At 41.0% G+C, this 22,668-nt stretch overlaps 1 protein-coding gene across 3 annotated transcripts in view; it reads right to left on the reverse strand.

Moving 5' to 3' along the window:
* Window positions 1-1,377: 1,377 nt before the first annotated feature.
* LOC143279930 (oxysterol-binding protein-related protein 9-like) overlaps window positions 1,378-22,668 on the reverse strand; it is a 39,980-nt gene continuing 18,689 nt past the window's right edge. For all 3 annotated transcript variants that reach the window (XM_076584271.1, XM_076584270.1, XM_076584269.1), the window contains 13 exons: window positions 19,797-19,884; window positions 19,028-19,184; window positions 18,304-18,362; window positions 17,571-17,600; window positions 15,460-15,622; window positions 13,985-14,153; window positions 12,621-12,705; window positions 10,985-11,159; window positions 10,088-10,184; window positions 6,728-6,850; window positions 5,464-5,555; window positions 4,865-5,000; window positions 1,378-4,556 (listed from right to left, as the gene is read on the reverse strand). In XM_076584271.1, coding sequence (XP_076440386.1) covers window positions 4,461-4,556; window positions 4,865-5,000; window positions 5,464-5,555; window positions 6,728-6,850; window positions 10,088-10,184; window positions 10,985-11,159; window positions 12,621-12,705; window positions 13,985-14,153; window positions 15,460-15,622; window positions 17,571-17,600; window positions 18,304-18,362; window positions 19,028-19,184; window positions 19,797-19,884 — 1,470 coding nt within the window. In that variant the 3' untranslated portion in view covers window positions 1,378-4,460. The remainder of the gene's footprint in view (window positions 4,557-4,864; window positions 5,001-5,463; window positions 5,556-6,727; window positions 6,851-10,087; window positions 10,185-10,984; window positions 11,160-12,620; window positions 12,706-13,984; window positions 14,154-15,459; window positions 15,623-17,570; window positions 17,601-18,303; window positions 18,363-19,027; window positions 19,185-19,796; window positions 19,885-22,668) is intronic.

The raw sequence follows: 22,668 nt of genomic DNA on the forward strand, positions 1-22,668 counted from the left end.
GGTTTATTGTCTCATCTGAATGACTAGCGTCCAGACCATCACTCAAGGTCTAGTGGAGAGGGAGAAAATATTGGCGGCTGAGCCGTGATTAGAACCAGTGCACTCAGATTCTCTCGCTTCCTAGGTGGACATGTTACCTCTTGGCAATCACTCCACTTAAGCAAGAAAGTTAAGAAAGAAAGCCAAGTACAGCTGGAGACAATGGTTTATAGTTATGGTTTGAGTATTGGACCTAAGTGCCATGACTCAGTGATGTCAGTGTTCAGGCTTTGAATCCTGGCAGTGACTAGGTGGAGATCTTAATACGTACAATGAAATTAACATTTTATATGTCATTTATCATTCTCATATGATTTGTGTGTGTGCCGATGTGCGTGTGAATGTGTGTCTCTGCCATTTATATGTATGTGTGCCAATATTTGCATGTGTCCATGTGTGTAGTGTGCATGTGTGTGCACGCATCAGTGTTTGTGTGTGCATGTACTGTGTGTGTGCATGCGTGTGTTCAAGTTATGTTTGTGAGTGAATGTTGTACACTTATAATGCCATGAGCTGCTGTTTCTTGCTAATAAAATAAATGCAATAGTTTACCACAACCAATGTGGCTGGCTGCACTGGCTGTGTGTGTTGACGGAATATTTATCTCAGTCTCTTATTGAAGAGATTGAACAACCAGCAGAAATGGAGTTTATGACGTGGAACTTAACTTACACAGATCAACAGAGAATATCAGTGACACCTACTTGGTGAACTCCGGGGTGGAAGTCGGTTCTTCCATTCTCCCAGGTCATCAAATGTGCAGACCTGCAGGTGCCTTCACCCTCTCAGTGTGTAAAAACACATGGAGCATGAAACATGCATAATAAAAACCCTGTAACTCATGTTACAGGTCCGTGGGTTGTGGAATCACAAATCTGTGACTAGCTGATTTGAGTAATATGATTATTCACACATAGTTCCTGAAATATACTCACCTGTTTCACAAAGAGGTATCACAGGTTTACATAACCACATGCAGTGGAACTTTCAAAGATGGCAGGAGACAAGAAGAAAGTGTTCAATGTTGTGAGATTGACTGAGGATCAAACTTACACCCACCCCCCTGTTGTTCACCGCTGACTGGTTGAGCAACTTGAGTAAAGTCCCTCACCCTATCTTTCTCAAAGTCCAAATGTTTTTTGTTTGATTTTTTAAAATAGAAAATGGAGATCAAGAGGAAGGCACTGTACTGTATAAAAAAAAAAAAAATAAAAAAAAATAAAATAAAAAAAAACCTTCTCAAGTGCATGGGAGTTTCTCTCTCTCTCTCTCTCTCTCTCTCTCTCTCTCACACACACACACACAATTAATTCCAATTCTTGAAAACAGGCAAAGATGGAACATGTGATATATATTTCAATCCTTTCATTTTCATTTTTCAAACATATATCTAAGATTACAAAATCAGCTCATTAAAACATTAAAATAGACTCATACAGAATGTTTAAAACTGCAAAAACACATTGAACAACTATGTTAAGGCCACTTGCTAAGCAGCGAAAGAAACCAATCCATAAAAAGGTTTATCACACAGCTGTTTAAAACACACAGCTTTTTTTTTTTTTTGGTAGTAAAAGAAAAAAAAAGTTGATGGGTTCCACAGGCATCCCAAACAGTTCTTAGTTAGGTGGCATGAGTGATCTTAGCAGTGATTTAGTTTGCCTGGTGTTAAAAATGTTCCTAAATCAAGGCTAATTGAAAATTCTTAATGCTGGGCAAACTTAGCCCTGCTAAGATCATATGCACAACCCAGCCTGTTTCCCAGTTTTCTTTGACACATGCAGTTTTCCATACAAATGTCATGTTCATATCTGTGCACAAAGAAAAGAAGTATACGTTATTTGTCTCTTGGCTTCATATACATTATATATATATACCACCACTGACAGTATGAATATAGTATACTCAACATATCAGTGAATACTAAAACGCACACATGCACTTCTCTGTGTATTCATACATATGAATGTACTCCACAAAAACTCACACACAAATACATACCTCTTTTTTTTTTCTTCTTTTTTTTTTATGTAAGATACATTCAAATTCAAAACCACAATACAATGCTGTATTATGAGCCAAAAAACTGTCAACAAACTGAACGTGAGTAGTGACACATCTTTTTTTTAAGTGCATAGCTCAATTTATTAGAATTAACATTTGCTCAGGTATCACAGTGAACTGAATTACCCATCTGACTTAACTTCAGGTCATGAAAGTAAATTTGTATGAACTAAAATTCAGTTTGATTTAGTTTGTGCATTTTAGGAACACACACATCCACTCTCTCCCCCCCCCACTTTCACACACACACATACATCTCTCTCTCTCTCCCCACACAAACACACACCGACAAAAAGCTCAATAACTTAACCAGTCTTATTTCAATCAAATCGCTTGATCTTGCAGCATATATGTTCAGCTGATCCTCACTGATACTAATATCAATGCACACAGATGTATTTGAATACGCAATTTCCTTTACTCATGTAAAGACAGGCACACCCAGACAGACAAACAACACACACTGACATTCAAACAATTGTTCCAAACAAGAAACCAGGAATGAACAGTTTCCCTGCACAATAAGCAACCGTAAAAACGTTGTTCCATAATGAAACACATTCATGCATGCACACACACACACACACACTCATACCAGCACACAAACATTCACTCACCTAAGAGCTACATGAAGACAAAAAAACAACAACAACCACCCCACCTAAACATACAAGTGCACACATCTCTTATAAACTGAAGGTCGAAGGCATGTGATTCATTGAGTGAAAAAGGAACTGGAAAGTGGAAAACAAAATCAAATACTGGAATGAATGAAGGAATAATATGATAACTTGGAATACAAAATATGTTTACAGCAACAACAACAACAAAAACAGAGAGAATAAAATTGTTTGCACATAAAGAAAAACTGAAAGTACTGTTTTTGTTTCTAATGAAAAAATGCCCAAAAGAAGATTGGTCTGATACTGCTCTAACCACACAATGAGATGAGATAAGATAATCTAAGATTACGTTCATTAACAATTTACTTGCTGCTTATAAAACAAATTACAACAAGAATATACACACCCTCGTTCAATCACAAAAACTCGAAGCATATATTTATTTTTTTTAAATAAAAATAAAAACACATATATCATGTAAAAACTTTTTAAATCATTATTTTTAATAAAACAGTACTGATGTTAAAGTTATATGTAAACAAAACAAATATTGACTCTATTTCCTTTTCTGAATAACTTTATTTGAGATCAAGTGGAAAAAAAGGCAAAAATTCTGGCTGTGGGTGTGATGAGATTTTGCATGTATATTGTGAATGCATGCAACTTGCAAGCATGTGTGTGTGTGACTAATTTCTCTGTGTACATGAGTACATGTCCCATTGGTCTGATACACTCAGAAAGATGATTTGAATGAATACCCAATAATAAGTAAGATGCTCCCACCCATACCCATTTGGCTAGTGTTTAGAAATCAAGCACAAAAAGTAACCTTACAATTTACATTCAAAACATGCAGTCAGATAAAAAAACAAAAAACAAAAAAACTAACAAAACATTATCAGCATTTAACACCTTGACTTCATCTGTAAGTATACTTGTCAGCAAATGGCTGTCGCCTCACTGAGTTCACAGGTCGTGATGTCAGTCACCATTTTTTCATTTGAAAGTCCTCTTCTTTGGGACTGCATTAATTTTGTTCAGCACAAGCAATAACTCCACTCAAAAACACCCAATAAGTAGTAATTGCACTTGGAACAAAACAAAAAACAAACAAAAACAAACAAACAAAAAAAATCATGCCTCACTGACCTCATTCCACCAAGGTTCAGAGGTCAAGGGGTCAATCAGCCCTCCCTGCATTCTTAAACCTGAGCCCACTTTCAAAGTCAGTGTTCGTTGTCGTGTACAAGGCTTCTTCAACCAGCAGGGTAGGATCCACAGCCAGTCAGTCAGAAGAGTTTGGAGCATTTCCAGTCAGCAAAATCTGGGTCAGTCAATGTGGGAATTACCCATCCAGTTAGTTATGCATCCATACCTCACTCGTGCGAGTCGTCAACTCTGGGGCTGTAAGGGATTTGAGATTAGCAGCGTCAGGGTGATACCATCGAAACAGTGCATATAATGCGCCAACAAAAATTAAAACAAACCAGGAAATCAAAGGCAACCCATACACATTATGTGTCTATACACACAAGGACAGTAAAATGTGTGTCCCTGCCCAGTCAGTAAGAACCGGACGACAGTTTCCAGTCAGTCATCAGTCAGAAGGACTGGATCCACCATCAAGACCTGTCAGTCAAGAGTCCACCCTCAATCTGACAGCTCTGGCACGAGACTCCTTCCCCAGTCACCAGCACCAACACTGTCAGACTGGGTCATCACAGTTCCAGAATGTCACTCGGTCAGGTTCGAGTCCGAGGCACCAGGCATCCCAAGTCGCTTCAGCAGCGGTCTGTTGTAGACCCAGTGTTCCCCTTCCTCGTGGAAGTTCTGAAACATGCCAAGGTCAGTCAGAAGTTTCCAGCCTTTAACCGACTGTCCCGCATCCTTAAATCTACACCCACTTACTTGCTTTAACTTCACTCCAAACACCGTTAAGCCTGCATGAATTCGTATCTCTGTACCCTTGTGGCACACATGATTTTGCTTTAAAAAAAAAAGAAAAGATCCTCATAATCAAGCACACACATACACAAACGCAAACACACACACATATAGATTTCACAAACATGTTAATTCTTATATGTGCATGTAAACCCCCCCAGAAAAGAAGACAATAAATAAGCCGAGTTCATTACCTTTGTTTCCCACTTGATGCCTTCATCTTTGCGTTGCTTGGCTTCCTCTCTTTGCCTTTGCTCCAGAGCATGCTTTTGTTCTGTGGCAGCTTCTATGTTCTTTGCCTTCAGGTTGTACGTCACTTCTTTCCACAACCTTAATGACATTAAAAAAATATAGAGATAAATATATATCTTTGGGTTGAGATTGTGACCAAAACACCTCAAGACAAAATGGTAAAGTCTCTTCTCAAAAGACAAAGACACCTCACAAACACATACAAAACACGGCACAACACATACACACACACACTATGACAGGAAGGAGAATCATCTTTACGAGTCTGCATGGTACAATTTCAGGTGATGGTGGTTAAACCAAACAACCAATCTCTCTAGGGTTATCAGCTGAGAAAAGAAAAGTTGTCAAAGACTAAATCTCATACAGACACACAAAAAGCATGTATGCATGCATACACATCCATACACTCGTGCACAAACACATATTCATGCTCATATACACACGCACAACACACACACACACACACACACATACATACTCTCACACACACTCTCACACACACGCTTAAAAAGGTACCACAGAGGAAGCAAACCCCTACCTTCTAGATTCAAACTCCCCTTGCTGGTCCAAGGGTTTGACACGTTTCTTGAAGATGGGAATGCTTTTAGTGTCAACAAACGCTTCGTTCATCTGAACAACAATCAAGAACATGTCTGAGAAAAGACAAAAAGACTCAAGACTTGAATGGCCTGTGAGTTCTTTCTTTCGTATACATCAGACAATGATCAGAGTGAACCAATGTGCAAGATGCAATCATAGAATCAAACTATAAAAAAGTTGTTGTTGTTTAGTTGTTTGAACTTCAACAGCTGACATTGTATTCTGTATTTGGCAACTAAAACTCCCATGTGTACTCAATCCAATGGCAGGGATTTTCTGCAGGTAATCTTATCACCATTTTTACCCTGCCATGTTTGCAGCTAAACTGTTGTTATTTTTTGGGGGGGGTTAGGGGGTGGTAAGAAAGGGTGAAGGGCTTGGAGAGAGGGGATGGGTGGGGGGGCATGAGGAGCACTAAGATTCTAAAAAGTGAGGAGAACTTGCTGGCAGTCCTTGCAGCTCCATTTTCTTTCTTTCTTTCTGTATTCATGGGCTGCAACTCCCATGTTCACTTGCATGCATGAGTGGGCTTTAACTGGAATGTATGTCTTTTTCTTTTTACCCTGCCCTTAGGGGGGCTTTAACTTGAATGTATGTCTTTTTTTTTTACCCTGCCCTTAGGGGGGCTTTAACTTGAATGTATGTCTTTTTTTTTTACCCTGCCGTTAGGGGGGCAACATTTCACTCATTTAGGGTGTGCTCAAATTTCTTTCCATCACTCTCTGACATGGATCACATGATCTGGAACGGTTGTATTTTATCTTCTGCATGTGTATAAACACAAAGTAGATTGAGCCACTAGCAGGTCCGTACATACACTTATCTGGGAGATCAGAAAAGAAAAAAATTACATCCTAGCAGCCAACATGGGATCGAACCCAGGATGCTTAGATTCAAAGTCCTTTGCTCTGACCATTCAGCTATTGTGCCCATACCTGCAGCTCCGAAATTTAAACTAATCTGTCTCATCATGAATATATGCAAAATGTCCTGGAAATTTTTCTTATTGTTGCTTGAACATGACAGAATCATATCAATTCTTCTGAACATACTGCATAAAATAAAGTCCAACCTAAAACAATCAAGAACCACACCCTTGATGATGAAATGTCTTGCTTAATAATGAGTCTTCAAAAATACTAAACCTCACAACAATCTTTGAATCCTGAATACACATGAACCCAAATATGATTTAAACTTACCCCTGTGTTGTATTTAGCATACATGACTCCATTCCATTCTCCTTCAATTGCCACAAAAGGCTTCCTTTCCGATGGGTCAAAGATCTGGGCGGTAACACGGTTCTTTTTGCCACCATAAAATGGCTGAAACAGTGACAACACGACCTACAGTTAGGGCCTTAGCTACAAAGACACTAGTCTTACCAGCCGCCGTGGCGAAGTGGTTAGCGTCGCGGACTGACGGCTGGGAGGACGCGGGTTCGAATCCCAGCGGAGGTGGGTTTTTCGGCCCGTGGCCGGCTCCTACCCAGAGTTGAGTGTGCTGTGGGCTTAAATGGGGAGACTGGGACCACACAGTCGAGTGTCATCCGCTTCAAGGATGCGTCTTTGGGTGTGTTGCTCTAATTACCTGACCAACACTGCAAGTGTCTGTATCTCTCGGGCCTGGTTAACGCCGGGATATCATTATGACAGGAAGCGTAGAGTACAGCCTTGTCACGCAGTCCCAAACCAAAATGGACCTCTATAGCAACATCGTCATCATCATCGTCATCCTCCTGCTCCTTCATCGTCATCAATATAAACAAAATAGTCTCAAAGTCTGTGGCCTTTCATGCCCTGCTCTCATGGTGACCTCAGTTTCGATACCCCTCCACTTCCGTGCTTGGGGTGAGTCCTGTCAATGTCGTCAGTGTCGGCAGATTCATGGGGGGCTGTTGTTTGAGGGACGTGGTGGCGGTCTCCACTCTGGGAGGGACGCTCACTCAGTCTGGCTCCGCGACTAAGCCATTATTGTCGTTAGTAGGGGGCTTAGTAGGTGGTGTCCTAAGTACGTTAAAACAGAACAGGCACCACTGAACACCACCGAAGTGACTCAGCAGCAGTGCAGGGTCTCCTCTGGTGTGTGGCCTCCTGGCGACCTAACATCGATGGTTCCCTGTGGACTGCCGACGCTGGAACTGCGACGGACGAACCCGGGTGTGGCTGTGTATGGGGGAATCTAAATGAGCGGCGTGGGAGTAATGCCACTGAAACGGTGCAGATGATGGGGCAGCAAAAAAAAAAAAAAAAAAAAAAAAAAAGACACTAGTCTTACAGGATGATTATCATAAGAAGTACACTGAGCAGAAAGGCAAGAAAGACACATACAGGTACATGATAAAATTTTGTATATATATTATGTATATATACACTGAAAAGCCACCATGACATTATTAATCAGTGTCAAAGGATGGTGACTGCAAGGATGTGGATCTGACTCTCATCAGTACTGTAATCAACCGTCTTGCTCCTGTACATAAGACACACTACCTGACTTGTTCAAACCTGCAAATCCTGGAATGTGTGTACCAACCATTTGACTGCAGCTGATTAGTATGCTCATTTGTGAAGAGCTGTTGTCTTACTGAGCTTACAGGATGTCAGTCACCATTCTGAATCTGGACTTCTTCCTCTTGGGACCGAATCACTTTTGTTCAGTTGGGTAGTGCTGCTGGTCAGGCATCTGCTTAGCAGATGTGGTGCAGCAAAAATATATTTGTCTGAACGCAGTGACGCCTCCTCAAGTAACTGAACTGAACAGAAGTGTTCAGTAAAATCAGTTACACCACTGACATCTACATAAAAAAGTAGCGATGTCTGTCAAATTCTTGCCACGCTCATCTTAACAATTTCACCAAGGAGCAGCAGTCAAATGATAAAATGTTACCAAGTACAACCTGATCAAACTCAAAAGCAGCTTCTGGACTGACAACCCATGACATGACCAAAACAACCCCCTCATACCACTGAAGGATTTATCAGCCGTCACCGCCTCCTGCCCACAGCTGTATGTGGTATAGAAACTGCTGTACGCGAACTCCATGGCAAGCGCTCCCATGGAGGCCAAAAGAAGCGCTTCAAAGACACTCTGAAAGCTTCTCTGAAGGCCTTCAACATCAGCCACGACACATGGGAGCTGAATGCAATGGACAGACCAAAGTGGCGTTCAGCTGTCCACAAAGGCACCAAATCCTGTGGGGCCAACAGAATCGCTGCATCAAAGCAACGCAGACAGGCCAGGAAAAGCAGTGCCAGCAAGTCCCCGACAACCGCCACCATCCCCTGTCCACACTGCGTCAGAACCTTCCGGGCGCGGATTGGCCTGACCAGTCATCTGCATACCCAGAGCCCAACCCACCCACCCCCAGGATGACTAGATGGAGTGGAGTGATGGCCTAGAGGTAACGCGTCCGCCTTGGAAGCAAGAGAATCTGAGCGTGCTGGTTCGAATCACGGTTCAGCCGCCGATATTTTCTCCCCCTCCACTAGACCTTGAGTGGTGGTCTGGACACTAGTCATTCGGATGAGATGATAAACCGAGGTCCCGTGTGCAGCATGCATTTAGCGCACGTAAAAGAACCCATGGCAACAAAAGGGTTGTTCCTGGCAAAATTCTGTAGAAAAATCCACTTCGATAGGAAAAACAAATAAAACTACAAGCAGGAAAAAATACAAAAAAAATGGGTGGCGCTGTAGTGTAGCGACGCGCTCTCCCTGGGGAGAGCAGCCCGAATTTCACACAGAGAAATCTGATGTGATAAAAAGAAATACAAATACAAATAGATGGCCCTCATCGATCCCGACGGACGAACCACGCACATGTGGTATGGACTCTAAAAAGAAGACCGAGATCACTTAGTTTTCACAGAAATTTCTCAACCAACAATGTGCATATCTGTTATTTCTTGAGCCCGTATGAAACAAAGCGAAGAGTGCATTTCTCCCTGTCATGCAGTTTTCAAGCCAAAACAAATGACCAGCATCGTCATTATTACTCATACCTAAACTAACCAAACAAACACAACTTCTGGCTGTTCAGATAATATACAGAACACAGTGGGCAAGAAAGGATATATACATATATATCTATATTATATTATTACACCATATATATTGTTACACAGCAACATCTTGCAGCGATAACCAAGCTAAGGCTCTGCAAGACATATAACAATGCAAAGCCTTCACTTGAACTCATCCATTTATAAATTCTTAATGTCACTGAAGAAGTGAAGATTCATCAAACAGTAACTCTTTTTCCACTACCAAAAACATGACTATCAACAGATAAGACACAATGGCGCCCAATCACTGAAAACACAGTCTGTTTCATCACATGCCAAGACCATGCTCTTCAATCTCACATATGTCATAGAGTACAGAACAAAACGCTCCCTTTTATAGCTTTTAGAGGCGTTTGGCTGGCTAAGAGTGGACCGGGCAAGACGGCTCGTCTTTCCACTATTAGCCGCGCAAAATTTGGCCAAGCAGAGGAAACCGATAGGCCTAGTTTGCATCAGTTTGACATGGTACAGTATATGACACCAAACGCTCCCTCACCTTTGTGTGAAATTCAATGTTGGCACTGAACCCTGTTTTAGCACATGAAATCTGAATCTTCCCTCCTAATTCCACCCAGGGTACTGTCAGAATGGACCTGGAATCAAGAAATATAGTGATATATTGGCAATTGTTCTTATATCAGTTGCTTTTGACTGATAAACATCAGCATTTACATCAGTTTACAACTCAGCCACAAGCATGTAATTTCCTATCAGTCTTTTTTTTTTCCCACAGATAACTGAACTAGTTTTCATGAAATATAAACAATACGCTGGTTGCTTTCAAACTGCACTGCACAGAAAATAAAGAAAGATCTGTTATTTCCATTTATTTTTCTAATAATAAGCCTGTTCCAATATGCTTACAAGTTGGTCAGTCAGTCTGAATGTCAGTTTAAATGTAAGTATGCCATTACATGTAATTAAGATGTTAGATGAATATAATCTGTACTGTTTTTATAATGCGTGTGTGTCTCATTTGGTTAGCTGTTTCAAAGCACAGGAACCTGCATGTTTTCTTACCCCTCGACAGCTGACCCTTGGTGAAATGAGGTCAGTGTGCTACAAGTTTAAAGTGCAGTTTCTACTTTTTTGTGCCCTTTACAGTGGTGTAGTTGATTCTGTTGAATAAAAGTAATGCAAACCTAAAAGAGAGAATTTCAAGCAAAGAATGGTAACTGACATTCTGACCTGAAAGGAGGGCTAAAGTACATATTTTATATATATATATATGTGTGTATGTGTGTGTGTGTGTGCGTGTGTGTGTGTGGGTGCGTGTGTGTGTGTGTGTGTGTGTGTGTGTGTGTGTGTGTGTGTGCGTGTGTGTGTGTGTGTGTGTGTGTGTGTGTGTGTGTGTGTGTGTGTGTGTATAACAGCCTTTGAAAAGCAAACCCACCTGCCATATCCATTGGGGAAGTTGAAAATGTACTCCTCCTCATGGTCAATGACTGAAATGACCGCCTGGCCGATCATGTGGACACCTATGGACAGCCCCAGGAACTTGGACTTGGTCCAGATGTAGCCATCCAGTGAGATCTTTTTGTTCTGGTGCTCAGCGTAGAAAGCTGAAACTGAACAACACGCACTGCCGGTCAGAACACTGCAGAGGGAGGGGAAAATGTCAACAACGACACAATGACAGGGCAGGGAGAAAGGGCTGTGGGGTGGGGGGTGGGGGGGTCCTGGGGGGGGGGGGGAGTCAACAATGCTGCCAGCTTAGATTTCTGATTAACATTAAAACGAAGAAAAAATCTTGAGAATTTTAACAAACCAGGCTGATTTTCCCTTAGAACTCAAATATTTACATGCAGGGAATGAAAGGAAATGATAAAACAAACCTACTCCAATACACAACACAGGATTCCAGGCAAACAACAAAAGAAAAGAAAGAAAGAAAATAAGAAGGTGTTTTTCACACAAAACATTCTTGTACAATGCCTCAGTATAAGAAGGAAAAGGAACGACAGGGAAACAACAACCGAAAGAGGCAATGATCAAATCTCATCAAATAAAAATCACTTTATCAATCCACATTGAAATTAACTTGTGCAATCACAGGCTCAGTATAAATACCAACATTACAAGATCAAGGACGATATAAACAGATTCTAAAACTTGTCAAACAATAATTCACAGTAGCCGCTGACTGACTAAACCACACACACACACACACACCCACACCTAAGTTAAGACAATAATATATTGCACATCAACATACAGAAATAAAAACATCCAACAGGGCAAATCAGCAAGGCAGGGATCAGTCTGTCAACTAGTTTTCCACTTGTCTGTGCTCCTTTTTGCACAAACGCTCTAAACACTATTAGTGTGCAGATGCTGTTGATTAAAAGAGAGACGGGCACAATAGCCGAGTGGTTAAAGCATTGGACTTTCAATCTGAGGGTCCCGGGTTTGAATCACGGTGACGGCGCCTGGTGGGTAAAGGGTGGAGATTTTTACGATCTCCCAGGTCAACATATGTGCAGACCTGCTAGTGCCTCTTGTGTAAATGCATGCAGAAGATCAAATGCGCACGTTAAAGATCCTGTAATCCATGTCAGCGTTCGGTGGGTTATGGAAACAAGAACATACCCAGCATGCACATCCCCGAAAGCGGAGTATGGCTGCCGACATGGTGGGGCAAAAACGGTCATGCATGTAAAAGCCCACTCGTGTACATGTGAGTGAACAAGGGAGTTGCAACCCACAAATGCAAAAGAAGAAGAAGAAAGTGAGAGGTATCGGTGTGGTCAGGTTACTGAGAAGAAAAACCAGACTGAACGTTTATACAGTGAATACGTCAAGGCAACGCTAGAAAAAACTTCGCTCAAAGCAACTCTACAGAACAGACAAGACTGTCCTCTGTCACTCTCCCTCTCTCTTTTCACACACATGCATGGACACACGCGCATGACACGCCCGCACACGCACACACATGAAAACCCCCCACTCTGATAAAACCAAACACAGAAGCTCACATTATCCACAACAGACACTCCAGCAAACAAGATAAACCAAAGCGTTCCACCTACTCGGTGGGTGGTGGGAGACCTGCTCAGCCACAAAACACAGGTTTTCCTTGCTGGCTGTGGGGATGGGCCCCTCTTTGTTCACCTCCTGCAGTCACAAATAATAAATAACAATACCAAATAATAATACTAACAGCAAAGGTATTCATACAGCACTTTATCTTGGCCAGAAGCCCACAGTCATAATTAATGTATAATACCAAATAACAATAGCAAAGGTATTTATATAGCATTTAATCTTGGCCAGAAGCCTGAAGTCAACAATAACATATAACAGTACCAAATAATAATAATACTGATAATAAAGGTTTTCATACAGAACTTTATCTTGGCCAGAAGCAAATCAAAGCACTTTCACACCAGTCATCCACACGCATGCATAACTGATCTCATGGGGATGAAAGACATGAGTTATGAACACACATGTGAACAAAAAGTTAGAGAAACTGTAGACCAGAAAGAGGGAGAGGAGGGGAGGGCTGGTTTGGAAAGAAGTAGGCTTTAAGGCCAGACTTAAAAGAGCTGAGTGCAGAGGTTTGACAAAGTGAAAGAGGGGGCTTGTACTAAATCACACACCTTCAGCAGTAAAGTGACTTCATTACAGAGTTGATAACATTATTTATTGCACACACACACACATACACACACACACACAGACAAACACACACACACACACACACACACACAGAGTTATGCACAAATAGTCTAATGAATGCAGTTATTTGTGTATGTATGACACAATATAACAAGTGCGCACACACACACACACACACACACACACACACACACACACTCACAGAGGAATGGGCACAACAGCTGAGTGGTTAGTGTAGGACTTTCAATCCGATTATCCTGGGTTTGAGCACACAGCGGATTTTGGGTAGAAGTTGGTTTTTGTAATCTCCCAGGTCAACAACATGCAAATCTGCTAGTGGCTAAATCCCTTCTGTATGTTTATTCACATACAGAAGATCAAATACATATAATTTGGTTGCTTATACAAACATATACATATTCAGCATTCACACCCTCAAAAAATAGTATGGATGCCTACACTGTGGGGTAAAAAGGGTCATATAAGTAAAAAAAAAAAAAACAAAAAAAAAACACTACTTGTTCATACAAGTCCATATGTGAATTGTAGCCCATGAATGCAGAAGAACAGAAAAAGAAGCTGCACAAACAACTGTGTATACTGTCTTGTGTACACTTACGCACACATGTTCTCTCTGACACACACACACACACAAATTTGCATATACAAAAACAATATTTCACAAACGTTGGTTGGCACAGACTGCTCCATAAGTGTGCACACTGTTGACCTGCTTTGATCTGATCCACAGCAAACAACAGAATCATCTTACGTCACAGGCAGGGGCACCAGGAAGGTTCCAGTAGCACTCAAAGGTCTCTCCCAGAATGGGGTTGTAGGGCTTCTTGGCAATCTCACTGGGCCGACCGGCATGGAACGCTGACAGGTACCAGCGTACCACCTGCACCATTCGGTCCTTGGGGGTTGGCATTTCAGCAATCCTGGACACATCAACCAAAAGTTGATTTTAAAGTAGACGGGTGCAATAGTCGAGTGGTTAAAGCGTTGGACTGTCAATCTGAGGGTCCCGGGTTCGAATCACGGTGACGGCGCCTGGTGGGTAAAGGGTGGAGATTTTTACAATCTCCCAGGTCAACATATGTGCAGACCTGCTAGTGCCTGAACCCCCTTCGTGTGTATATGCAAGTAGAAGATCAAACACACACGTTAAAGATCCTGTAATCCATGTCAGCATTCGGTGGGTTATGGAAACAAGAACGTACCCAGCATGCACACCCCCGAAAACGGAGTATGGCTGCCTACATGGCGGGGTAAAAACAGTCATACACGTAAAAGCCCACTCGTGTGCATATGAGTGAACGTGGGAGTTGGAGCCCACGAACGCAGAAGAAGAAGAAGAAGATTTTAAAGTGTTGACAATTTCTGGAAGAAAGAAAGAAACAAACAAAAAGCCACAAAGTCAGCTCTCTTTCTCCTATCTGGGCCCAGTAGTGTGGACCAAACTGCCTGTGTAAGTCCACAATGTGGACTACCCAAGTTCAATTCAAAAAGTCTCTCAAAACACACCTCTTCTGTTTTGCCTATGATCTTATAAACTGATATGTTTCTTGATCTTCTGCTGGATGTGTGAGTGCATATGCGGGTGTGCTTGTTTGTGTGATTGTGTGAGCACACGCTAGTTCATGTATGGTGTACTTGATGCATGAATATTTATGTATGTATAACTTTTTTATTATAAATGCTACAAGCTCCCTGCCTGGGTGGTGTGAGATCAATCTGCGTTATCATTATCATTCAAACTTTTTTGGTGCTGCTGCTGTGTTCAATCATTTTGGAACAGGTAGATTTGCTGTCCTTGTATCAAAAATATTCTGTGGATGATTTAGCAAAACACATGCCCACACACGAGACACATGCTCACACATAAATACATACATTTTTGTAAGCTAGAAAAGCTTGTGAAATGTCAGGGAACAGTTTCAATTCAAAAAGGAGTCAAACGTGTGAGGACTGACCCAGATATGCAACACATCTCCTTAAAAAAAATAATACAAAAAAAAAAAAGCAGCTGAAGCCTGACCTACACATAAACCCAACCCTGGAACACATCAACTGGATGTTTTGGATGCTGTTGCTGTTTCACTCACTTAGGTACATGCCCTTTTTCTTGTCCTCATCTTTTTTGTCCGTGCACCACTGACCACAACTGACTACAATAACATTATATTCCAGCTTAAACTATTTTTCCACAATGCTTTTTCCCTCAAAAACTTTCCCATCACTGACTTGCAGAAGAAGTCTGGGTGGGCGAAGAAATCGGCGAACATTTCCAGCAAGGACCGTCGCTCCAGAATGAAGGTTGGGAGCACCACCTTGGTCAGGTCCATCCCAATGCGCACCTGAGACAGCAGGTGACCAATCATGCTGCCGTGCTTCTCCATCGACCCCACTGCAACCAAACAGTCAACATCTTCAGGAACTATTTTGGTTGGGGGGTGTTGAGAGGTGGTCCCTTCTTTTGCACTCAACATGGATATGCTAAACTAACTTGTAAGCACCCAGTATCTTGAAAACATTTCTTATGTACATTCCGTATCTCCCACATTACACACACACACACACACACTCCTATGTATTTGCCGCAAGAGGGGTAGAAAAAGATCTCTGATGCCATTGTCTAGCCTGCTGCTCAGTCTAATGTATTTGGGAAAGTCCAAAGAAACCCTGTTCCATTTTGAAAAAATCTGCCCAATGTTGGTTCGGAAATGTTGCCAATATTCGTTTGACTAGCAAAGGATCGTACTCTACCTTTCATGCTAGACTTATGGCCACTCCCTCTCTCTATCCTTCTTTCTGTAAGGTGATCAATGGTCTGATGGCCTTGTACCTGGTTTTTGAGGTACTGTTTTACTTTTCTTGGGATTTCTTATTTTCCAAGATGTAGACAGCTCATTGTTCTACAACCAGCAAACCTGTCAGCTCACTCATTTCCCTGCATGTCCAGGGCTGTATATAGCTTTATAGTCTGAAAGTCGTGCGTTGCCTCATGCCATTCTGGGATCCCCACACCACTTTCAGTTTTTTTTTTTGTAGGATGTTCATTGAGTCAGTCAGATTCATAGCATGTTGATTTCCAGATGCAAGAACGGATGACAGCCACTGTAGAGCAGGTGTCACAGCTTCAACTTCCATTGTCAGGCTGAAAGTTGTGACTTTGTATGCAGCATTCTCTTCCCTAATTGTTTTTCTGTTTTGCTTTGCAGTGAATTCCCAACAGGACTGGTCTTTGGTGACTGAGCCATCAGTATATATAAAAATGTCCTCTTCTTTACTGTCTTCCTCAATGAGTAGCTTCACCTCTGCATCAGTTTTGCCCTCTGGCCATTCCCAACAATGTCTTCCCAGAGTGGGTGAAATGATTGTGCTGGAGAGATGTTTGAGGTTTTCATGGTTTTCCTCCCATTCTTTTGTTTCTTTCAGGTTTTGTAGCTGGCATACAAGATAGATGTAGAATGTAGATGTGTGCATGCATGTGTATACGTGTGGGTGAGTATATGTGTCTGGACTCGTGTGCTTTTTATGTGCAGTATTGGGTTTGTGTATATTTGAAAAACCCAATGAGAGCATAACATTGTTCCATGATTCAGTGTCTTTTTCCAGTAGCCATTTTTTTCTCACTCCCAGCCCAGACCGTGCTGCATGGAGAAACGATGTAAAGAAATGGTCTCTTGCAAAGGGTAAAATACCCAGTAAATGCCCACCCTCAACTTTAGGGTATAATTTGTGCAAAGTGGGGGTGGGTGCTTACAAGGTAGTTTACAGTACTTACTTTCATCATCCACAACAGGGCAAAATTCTAACTGCAATAATTTTGGACCGTAACACACTTCCAGTTATGGTATCAAGTGATTTACATTTTGCTACGTATCACAGAGGCTCATTACAGATATTGACATAAGCTTAAAGTTGGGCCAACAGCAAAGTGAGAGCTGTGTGATAAATGGTTCATCAACTGCTTCGGGAAGTCATTTACAGCTCAGTTTTTTTGTGAAGGACTATGACTTTCAAACTAGGAGGCAAGATTACACTGGCTCTTAGTGCTGCAACCTTGGGGGCTAGATGGCCTCTGGGGATCATCCCAGTGCTGACTGTCCTAAAACCCCCTTGACCGAGAGAGTGGAGATGTAACTGGGGCAAGACGCTCTCCACTGTAATCAAATTCTACTAACCCAAATGGTCAGGACAGCACTTGACTCCTCTGCTGTTCTGATGGTCATGGTTGACTCAAATGACTTTCATCCATACACACTATCATACATACATACATACATATCTCTCTCTCTCTCTCTCTTCTCTCTCTCTCTCTATACATATATGTATAACAATGAAATACTTACAGTCTTCTTCGTCCTGCACATCGTACAAGTCTGTAGGGCAAAGGGAAAAGATCAAATATTAATAAATTTGTGTCACTGAAACAGGGTTCCATCTATAGAAAGAAAAGATAAACAAAACAGACCAGCCTTTTTCCAGATCTTGTTGGAAAATACTTTACATCAGTAATTATCAAATGTGTGTGGATGGGTATGGTTGTAGGCAAAGCGTAGGGTCTGTGTGTGTGTGGAGGGGCAGGGGGGTTATTAACACATATTATATGCATCTGGAAATAGAAAAAAAAACAATCATTGTTTTTTGAACAGGTTACAATAACATCATTTTACATAGAATCAGAATTTAAACTTTGGAATTCAAAGAAGATTAGATTATTCTTTCTCTATTCTATTAATTGCTGGCAAATAATGGACGGTCACATTGTCTTATTACCGCAACTTAGCAAAACAGATTCTGCCAGACACAATTCTCACTAATTCAGAAATCATCCAAAGAAAATCTTGCCAATCCAGAGGCTGACGAAATAAATCTTCTCCAATCTAGAACACTGTTTTAATCTTGAACAAACTGCAAACCCTGCAACACAATGCAAAATATACTGAAAAATTCAAAATGAACAGAACAGCTGCATTTACCACACTGTTCTGTAATGTAGTTGTTTGTGCCGTGCCAGTTTTTGAGTGAAAGAAAAAAAATCAGTGTCAGTTTAAATCACGCCCTATGCACATCAACTCATACCGTCAAAACAATCGTCCTCAGCTGCGATGACAGGGGGAGCAACTGATTCTTGCTTTTCCCTGCCACATACACACAAAAAATCATAAGCTTTTTTTTCATTTCAGTGCCCTGTGGGTATGCATGTTAGTGACTGACACTAACATGAACTGAAAATAAACTTTTATAAAGCTGGTCTGTGGGTCTGTGTTTCAGTGATTAACACTTACATGAAAAGAAAATGAATTTCTATAAAGTCTGTACCAGAGGATTAGTTATTGTTGTTGTTGTTGATTTTCCTTTTATCAAAGCGTTTTGCAGGGTCAGAAAAATACAATCCTTTCATTTACTGACAGTAGTATTGTAATGACATGTAATAATGCCAAATTATGTTCATTGTAACAGATTTGTTAAAACAAGTGTGAGTTTTCTATATATATATATATACACACCCTTGTCCTGACACATGGACAAAAACAGTAAAACTGTGCTTCCCAGTCATAATCTATGCTGTCAACCAGTAACCTGCGTCAGAGAATAAGGTCAGAAAGAAGACAGATACACGACAGAGTTCAAACCAACACCGCAGACATCAAATTACAGGAAACATAGTCTGTTGTGGAATATGGTGTGGACAAGAACAGCAATAAGTAGTTCATAAATGCCAAACGACTACGTGACGTTCACTAAGATCAAGTTTTCTTCACTAACTCCATCCTAAGTGCCATGAGGATCGGTATCCACTCACACTGTCGATTTTGGAGCTTCCGCGTCATAGAACTCATCATCGTCACTGCTGGAATAGGAGGTTGTGGGGAAATTTTCAAGACTTTCATCGTCCTCCGCTGCTGCCTTCCCATAGGATGAATGACCGACAGACACTGCCAACAACTCATCCTCGGCCTCTGTTTTTTGATCATCACACTGCATTGTATTATATTGTATTGCATCGTATTGCACTATGTTGTATTTTACTGTATTGTATTGTACTGTGTTGCATTGTGCTGCACTGTGCTGAACTACTGTATTGTACTGTATCGTACTGTATTGGTGTATTATATTGCATTGTATTGTATATCCCTCTAAACATTTATCACCACAGTAGTGTTTTGTTAACAATGAAACGAATAATAACAATAATAATAATACAATAATGATATAATTATAATAATTATCATTACTATCATCAACATCATGATCAATATTAATATCAATATCTAAAAACAACTACCTATGTATTGTTCTGCCTGCATCATGTTGATGCGGAATTGTAAACATTCAGAGCATCATTATGTTTTTAACTCCCAATACAAAAAGTATATCAATTCTTGTATCAATAAACCTTTGCCAGAATAAAAATGTTGTTAAAAAAATGATTAACAACAACAGCAACAATACCCATAATAACAACAATAATCATAAAATGAAAATAATACAAAAAAAAAAAAAAAAAAAAAAAAAAAAAAATTATCATCATCGTAATTCTATTCACACCCTCAACATGTCCCTCGGCTGACCTGGTGGCTTGAAGTGGTCAAAGTTAGCATCCTCTGTCAGAGCCGGCTCATTGGCTGTCCCGTTCAACACTGGCTCTTTCACACTTTCCTTCAACAATACAGTCATCAGCTGGGTTTATAAAAACAGAAAGGAAAAAAACATCAACAAAAACTCATAGGCACACGATTTTTTCGTCACGACTTCAAGCTCTCATCCTCTTTACACAGCCACCTTCTGGGTTTCAGATGTGTATGGTGCACTTGTTCTCTGTTTATGGGTTGTGATGCCAGCATGCGCTCACAACAACAACAATAACAACAACATGAATAATGATAATAATAATAATAATAACACGAATAATAATAATGACAACACCAATAATTATAATAATAATGATCATAACAACTCATAACTAAGGTATATATATGTACTGTTGTTGGGTTGTTTTGTTTATTTTTGGGGGTGGGGTTTTGGCAAGCATGATGAACACATATTATGTTCCAGTTTCACACCCCAACAAACGTTAAAATGGATTACCGGATCATTTATGTGTGTGTGTGTGCTGTTTTGTTTTTGCTTTCTTCTTCTACTTGCACACAGCACAAAAGGGGATCTGACCAGTAAAAATCTTTTTCCTTCATCCGCATGGCACCGCCAAGATCTGAACCTCACATCAGTCAAATGCTCTTAACACTCAATTACACCCATCAAAAGATTCAATCTTGTGCCTTTGTGATAAGAGAACTGCTCAGGAGATAGTGGGCAGGTTATATCCAACAAGTCATGATTCCCCTTGAAGCGTTCTTCAACAGCTGTCACATCCAGAAGTGCATACTGTTCCTGAAGCCATCACAGGACACAGACACAGCCTGTCCCCCACCTACCTGGCAGCACTTACATCACAAGATGCAAGGCACACACCCTTCCATCCCTGCATAATCGTAAAGTTTCCCCAACATCCGTCATACTGAACTAACATGACATGATACCCTTGTCTCCTGCGTCAGTCGGTACTGAGCATTAACTGCGCCTGAAGAAGATACTGTAAAGGGGGTGAATGTTTGTGGCAAAAAAGCAGATTTCAAAGGTTCTGACTTGTAAATGGCTAGATCAGGAACCAATCATCACGTTCTAAATGAGTGATCAAAGTCAGTCACTATGTATGTGCACAACAGTCACTTTAAGTGTGTACACATATAATAAATTCATTAACACCAATATGCAAGGGCATATGTACAAACAAATGAATGCTTGTGCATTTACTATTACAGTTTCATCAAACACACCCTTTATATATGATTATACAGAAAGTAGCAAACATGCTTCCACACAGTTTACACACATGATGAAAAACACACACAAGGTATGCATGCACGGACATAATAATTAACATATACTAATCTAAATGCCCACTATCCGGAAAATGCCCACCCAATTTTGGGTTAAAAACTGTGCACTGCATAAAGTACCTTGTAAATGCCCTCCCCCACGTTCGAAGATGAACAAACAAAAAAACCAAAGTGATAACCAGTTTGCTATCTGGCATCACGCTGCTTTTCAAAGCAGTGCAGATTCTGATCTTGCGATAAAGAACAGAACGTTTGCGTGAGAAATGGATGTGTCTGCAAACGAAACCATGACATCACTCTATGTGTTGTTTGAACAACTAGTCTTCTGTTTTCAACTATTTGCAGATATTCAGTTATCCAAGCCAAAACCAGTCAGCAGTATGCTGTGAAACAAATCTCAAAGGCATACAGTTTCATTCTAAATCTCAGCACTGAATTACCTTTCTGAAACTATGAGTTTCACAGGGGACTTTTTCCCACATGGAGTGACCGCACAACCAAAAATTTACTGTGACACTAAGCAAAGGATTGGTAGAGTACCTAGTAAACAGGAGTGACCGCACAACCAGTACTCTATTGTGACACTTACTAAAGGAATGGTAGAGTACGTAGTAAACAGGAGTGACCGCACAACCAGTACTCTATTGTGACACTTACTAAAGGAATGGTAGAGTACCTAGTAAACAGGAGTGACCGCACAACCAGTACTCTACTGTGACACTTACTATAGGAATGGTAGAGTACCCAGTACACAGGAGTGACCGCACAACCAGTACTCTATTGTGACACTTACTAAAGGATTGGTAGAGTACCTAGTAAACACGAGTGACCGCACAACCAGTACTCTATTGTGACACTTACTAAAGGATTGGTAGAGTACCTAGTAAACAGGAGTGACCGCACAACCAGTACTCTATTGTGACACTTACTAAAGGAATGGTAGAGTACCTAGTAAACACGAGTGACCGCACAACCAGTACTCTATTGTGACACTTAGCAAAGGAATGGTAGAGTACCCAGTAAACAGGAGTGACCGCACAACCAGTACTCTATTGTGACACTTACTAAAGGAATGGTAGAGTACCTAGTAAACAGGAGTGACCGCACAACCAGTACTCTATTGTGACACTTACTAAAGGAATGGTAGAGTACCTAGTAAACAGGAGTGACCGCACAACCAGTACTCTATTGTGACACTTACTAAAGGATTGGTAGAGTACCCAGTAAACAGGAGTGACCGCACAACCAGTACTCTATTGTGACACTTACTAAAGGAATGGTAGAGTACCCAGTAAACAGGAGTGACCGCACAACCAGTACTCTATTGTGACACTTACTAAAGGATTGGTAGAGTACCCAGTAAACACGAGTGACCGCACAACCAGTACTCTATTGTGACACTTACTAAAGGAATAGCAGAGTACCTAGTAAACACCCATCACCAGCGTAAGGGTGAAACTTGTTTAAAGAGGGGTTGGGGGTGGGGGTGGGGGTTGCTAACAACGTAGTTGACAGTACAAACACATGCATGTCACCAGAGTCC

The sequence above is a fragment of the Babylonia areolata genome, chromosome 3 (assembly GCF_041734735.1).
Source record: "Babylonia areolata isolate BAREFJ2019XMU chromosome 3, ASM4173473v1, whole genome shotgun sequence".
NCBI classification, from domain to species: Eukaryota; Metazoa; Mollusca; class Gastropoda; order Neogastropoda; family Buccinidae; genus Babylonia; species Babylonia areolata.